Source organism: Phyllobates terribilis, unplaced genomic scaffold (assembly GCF_046119375.1).
Source record: "Phyllobates terribilis strain yellow unplaced genomic scaffold, ASM4611937v1 Scaffold_1__5_contigs__length_1240528914, whole genome shotgun sequence".
NCBI lineage: Eukaryota > Metazoa > Chordata > Amphibia > Anura > Dendrobatidae > Phyllobates > Phyllobates terribilis.
In genome coordinates this window covers 22,517,214-22,523,213 of record NW_027362761.1, presented here as the reverse complement: position 1 = coordinate 22,523,213, position 6,000 = coordinate 22,517,214, and the positions used below count along the sequence as shown (strand labels likewise).

Here is a 6,000-nt window from a genome sequence, read left to right as displayed (position 1 = left end):
AGCTTGCCCGCTCACCTGGGAGCGCTTCTCCGTTACCTGCCTGCTTGCCAGCCCGGAGGCTCCGTTGTCACGTGCTGTGACCACCAGCTATCTCAGAGACTCTTGCCCGCTCACCTGGGAGCGCATCTCCGTTACCTGCCTGCTTGCCAGCCCGGAGGTCCCGTTGTCACGTGCGGTGACCACCAGCTATTCCAGAGACTCTTGCCCGCTCACCTGGGAGCGCTTCTCCGTTACCTGCCTGCCTGCCAGCCCGGAGGTTCCGCCGTCACGTGCCGTGACCACCTGCTATTCCAGAGACTCTCGCTTGCTCACCTGGGAGCACCAATCTACCATCTGCCTGCTAGCCTACCCGGAGGCTCTGCCATCACAGGTCGTACCTACCCCTTACCCAGAGACTGCCCTGATCACTTGCCGTATCTCCCTGTCCGTTCATCCAGAGACTGCCACCCGCTCCCTTACAAGGGCCGCCCCCTTGTATAGTAGCTCAGAGGTTCCGCCTCCCGTACCCGTTACACATACTGCCCAGGGATTGGACAGCATGTATCAGGTGTCAGGTTCCCTTTAAAGCCTCTGTGGACGCAATATGGATAATAATTAGCTGATTTAATAATAATAATTTAATAATCTTTTTAAGGCTGTTTGTAAACTTATTATTTTAACTATTTATTACTACCCATTGCACAATCTTCCCTCACAGGTAGCTTCTTATAATTATGTATATGTTTGTGTCTCAATTTATAAACTTTTATGTTGTTTAGATTACATTGATAAAAATTAAATAGATTTTCCCAAAATTGTAAGTTATCCCCATAGGATAGGGGATAAAGTATTGATACCAAGACACATTTTTATCTCCTGGGAGTAAACAATAAGTTTCTTATTGAATGTTGAATGAAAGCTAGTAAAGACATTAACAACTATTAAACATTGACGTAAAAAGTGTATTGTAACATTGGATTTTTTTTTTTCATTATGTAAAAATAACATTAGTTTGCTAAAACTAAATGCCCCTTGAAACAGAGTTAAGCTGGGAACCCATACAATAAGTTATTTTTTTGTTTTTCTCATTCGCACCATAATCTAACCACACTTTAGAAAAGAAGGCATTTTGTGACATTCATTGAAATTTATGGGCAACTATTGCAATCATTGCTCAGCAAGAGCTCTACTGGACATTGCTCCTGGGTATAAACATGATGGTGTGGAGAAACCCTGTCTCAGTCAAAGTGCTCTAGTATAACACATAAATAGGGATTGTCTAGAGCAGAGAATACATTTCAATTATCAGGATTTCCCTTTTATATCTTTCAGTGATTTGAGGCAATTTTCTCAAATATTGAAAAAAATCATAGTGTAAATCAACAATATAAATTCTGACTGCAGAAAAGTCAGTTCCTATGTACATTTGATGACTTGTTAGGATAAACTGTAAGAATTCCTTTTAAATGTTTAGGTGAAAATCATAAATAGGATTCTCTGTCAACTGCATTTCTAGACCAAAGAGTAAAGCAACTGTTTTCTGTAGATTTCTTTTGTTTTTCCTTATGGGAAGATCCGGGATCTGTGTTCAACATGAAGTCGTTATTGTCAATATTTAAGAATTTGGCATTCGGCTGAAATGTAGAGTAGTGAATGTCCATCTTCTCTGTAGCTTCAGAACTCTGGGAATATAATATCTCAGTCATTTTAAAACTTAACACACAACATCCAAATATCTATTAACATTCAGCCTTATCAAATTGACATAGAACATACAATTTCTAACAAAACCTCAAGAATAACATTTATAGCTATAACTTGTAAAACATTTGTTACAGTAGGAAAATGTTCACTATCAAGATAGCTTAAATATTGCCAAAACAATTTAAGGCAATGGTAAACTATAAAATGATGTCAGATATAAAATCAGCTGCCATAGATCATACTTCAAAACAATGAAATAGAAATTATGGCCTTCCTATCAAGTTATCCTTTCATTTAACATTTGTTTAAAAATGGGTCACCCTAAAAAGAAACTTTACATGGTGAAGGCTACTCTCTGAGCTAAAATTTATTTTATTCCTAAATGTCTGTTTATTTAATGTCATAATCTACCGTAAATCTCTTTTATAATATACTGTGCTTTATTTATAAATTCCCTATCGCTCCTGGTCTTCTGTGTCTGCTTTATTTTATTTGTTTTCTTTATTATTTTCTCTTTGATGAGACTTAGAGAGTCCGAGTGCATTCTGGGATAATCAAACTAGTCGTCATCAGGGGGCAGACGAAGCGGTCACTGCCCCCTCCCTGAACCAAAGCGTCATCAATAACATCCATTTGGGGGGTTGGGCTAGCCACTGCTCTACTGATGTTGTCAAATTTCTGATGTGTGCTCAGTAGGATCTTGTCCCTGTGCAATATTCTTTCTAATGCTCAGTGACAGTGCACTAATTTGCAGGCTATGATGGGTTAGCAAGAGAGTGCACTGTCAATGTGTGTCTTAAGAAGAATACCAGGTGTTCAGAGTCCAGCGCCGTCCCCGCAAGTGACATCACTTGCAGAGGTGGCAGTGGTCTCTGCTTTTCCTTCATGCCAGGTATTCTTCTTACAATATACACTGATAGTGCGCTCTTTTGCTAGCTCATTACTTGTGATCACATATGGCTATTGAGCGTCATTGTGGATATTGCACAGTGACAAGAATCTACTGAGCATACATGGAAATTGACATACATGGAAATTGACAAATTGCCGAAGTGACTGTAACCTTTTCCCCCTGATGACAACTCGTTTGATTATCCCAGCATACACTGGGATTCTCTATAGAAGCATCATCAAAGAGGAAGTAGTAAAAAAATAAAGCAGATAGAGAAGAGAGGGAATGGTAGGGAATTTTTAATTAAAATATATTAGATAAGAGATGAGATTATGACATTAAATAGATAGACATTTAGGGGTAAAATAAGTTTTAGTTCAGGACCACTGCTGTAATGAGCCTACTGATTTATTCACTGGTCCCATGGTAGATGACTTTTTCAGCTACCACGGGACCACTAACAACCCATGTCACTGTGATTGCTTATTGTAGCTGTTAATCTATGTCTAGCTACCTATCAGTGAGTTATATTTCCAACATATATCAGGAAAAAAAAGATGTTGCTATGTTTTCACATCTATAAAGTTGTGTACTTTTTATGTTTTAATCAACTTTTAACAAGATTTGATTCTCCCCCCACAGACTCTGATGGATTTCATATACTTTAATTGGACCTTGGGGTTTTCCAGTGTTTTCGATGACTAGAATAGCTCTGCAGACTGTTACTCTTTCCATCAGAAATACCAGAAAGCTTGATTTAATACTCTGGTGTCAATAAAATCTTAATTTACCTTCTCTGTTTCGGGTCCCAGCTCTGTTGACTTTGAGGTCGGTAGTCTTACTAGGTCCCACCAAAGCAATCCATGAGCTATTGTCTCTCTCTTGGTTGGTCCTAAATTACATTCAATACATTATTGTTGATGTGACCTAAATATATAACTAAAATTACCAATGTAACACTCATTGACTTCACACCTAAAGAGAACCTGTCAGCAAGATTTTGTATGTAAACTACAGACACGGCCATATTAGTGCTGTAATATTGATTAAAATGATACCTGCGGTGAAGAAATCCATTTTGTGGTTCTTGCATAATTAGTGTTTAAAATTTTGCTGTAATCATGTCGTCATGCATCGGGGCGGAACTATGGGCAGTCTCTTCTTGCTGTTCTGGCTTCTCCGTCTGCTTCCTGCTTGAATGACAGGTCACTGACCTGCCTCTTATTTTAAAGATCGTGCCATTATTGTGTCTGCAAAAAAATTAGGTCTCCATCAAAATGGCGGTGGCGCATGAGCAGTCGCATCTAAAAGTCTATACTAATTCTCAATCTGCGCATGTGCCACCCACCATGCCCAGAGGACCAGTGTGATGTTTATGGTCTCCTTTTCTGCGCGGTCTCCTCTTCTGTGTCCTCCAGCACCATTTTGATGGAGACCTAATGTTTTTTTACAGCCAAAATAAAGTACAGTGCATGCGCCGGTGCCATTTTGATGAAGACATAATGTTTTTTACAGACACAATAAAGTACTGTGCAGGCATGATATTTAAAATAGGAGACAGGTCATTGATGGATCAAGCAGGAAGCAGATGGAGGGGTCAGAACAGCAAGAAGAGATTGCTCATAGTCCTGCCCCATAATCCCACCCCAATGCACGAAGACATGATTACAGCAAAACTTTAAACGCAAATTACACAAGAACTACAAAACGGATTTCTTCACGGCCTGTATCATTTTAATCAGTATTATAGCACTAATATAGCACTGTCTGTACTTTACATACAAAATATTGCTGACAGGTTTTCTTTAACATCTTATATCATGATATATAAAACCACTGCGCTGATGTACTGAGAGGAGTAAGTGAGGATTACTAGAGGTAGTAATGGAAGAATATACAAATGTTGATGAATATTAATATTTTTATTTTTATTGTGAACCAATATTAAAAATGTTATGGATACATATTAGTATTAAAACAAGGGTTAAAAATAGTGCATTGGGTAATTCCTCCAGGGATCCAGAGCTGTTTGGGACCTGTAGTGGGACAAATAAGGACTATGATTACTGACCTGTATAGGTTAGTTGATTCTCTGTAGAACTACTGGGCATGTGTTTACCTGGAAGCGCTCGCTGCATGCCGCACGCTGCATTGTGGTGTTGGAGTCTCCGGCCGGGACCCCGACACCTCTTTTCTCCTGCATCTCGTTTTCTTTCTCTGCTCACCCAGCAAGATTCAAGCGGAAGATAAGTATGCTCCCCGCAACTGAGTGACCAGAACCACTGGATATTACAAGGCAACCATCAGACGCCCTGGCTATACATTAAGGTACTGAACTGTATCACCAACGGGCGTTGAACTTTGAACACTAAAGACACATAGAGGTTTTTCCTCTTATATACTTCCCCATTATACATGTTTTCTACTCATGTTTATTGAATAACCCCCCCTTTTTTTCTCATTAGCTACCCACACCAGCCATCAGCTGGCAGCTCAACCTACAGCTACTCCCCCTGGTTTTAGGGTTCATCTGACGGGGATTACTACCTACCACACAGGTTGTTGCTCTACCTCTACAGATCCAAATAAACACCCCGATCAGGTTTCTATGCATCCACCAGCTTACCTGAACTATACCAGGTAAACCCCTATTCATTCATTAAAAGCCCCATATAGTTCATAATTATAATTATAATCCTAATTTCTATTTATCGTTCTAAAACCACAGGCTCTACCAGCTTTTTTAACCCAAATTAGGCTTCCATAACCCCACAGAAGCATATACTCATCAACTGAAGACACACCCCTGGGTATTTAACTAATATCTAGGATTACGCTCTTTTATGTAAACCATCACTATAGAGTTATCTATAGGAAGATTTAACTGGTGTTTAAATATAAAATTCTTTTTATTACAGCAATCACTCCAAAATTTCATCTAATAAGAAGATCTATTATTCCGTTCGTATTCTCCTCCTCATCTTCTAATAAGATCTTCCTGACATCCCAGGTAAACCCATGCCCAGTAGTTCTACAGAGAATCAACTAACCTATACAGGTCAGTAATCATAGTCCTTATTTGTCCCACTACAGGTCCCAAACAGCTCTGGATCCCTGGAGGAATTACCCAATGCACTATTTTTAACCCTTGTTTTAATACTAATATGTATCCATAACATTTTTAATATTGGTTCACAATAAAAATAAAAATATTAATATTCATCAACATTTGTATATTCTTCCATTACTACCCCCAGTAATCCTCACTTACTCCTCTCAGTACATCAGCGCAGTGGTTTTATATATTTTTGGTTTTACTTTCTATAGTGGTCTATGGTGACTAGTGTTGAGCGATACCTTCCGATATCAGGAAATATCGTATCGGATTGGATCGGACCGATACCCAAAAAGTATCGGATATCGCC

At 39.1% G+C, this 6,000-nt stretch overlaps 1 protein-coding gene across 1 annotated transcript in view; it reads right to left on the bottom strand.

Moving 5' to 3' along the window:
* Nucleotides 1-516: 516 nt before the first annotated feature.
* The window catches only part of SLC5A5 (solute carrier family 5 member 5), a 54,875-nt gene continuing 49,391 nt past the window's right edge, over nucleotides 517-6,000 (bottom strand). The window contains exons 15-16 of the mRNA XM_073658674.1: nucleotides 3,367-3,467; nucleotides 517-1,661 (exon numbers count right to left, since the gene is read on the bottom strand). Of these exons, the coding sequence (XP_073514775.1) occupies nucleotides 1,461-1,661; nucleotides 3,367-3,467 (302 nt within the window). The 3' untranslated portion in view covers nucleotides 517-1,460. The remainder of the gene's footprint in view (nucleotides 1,662-3,366; nucleotides 3,468-6,000) is intronic.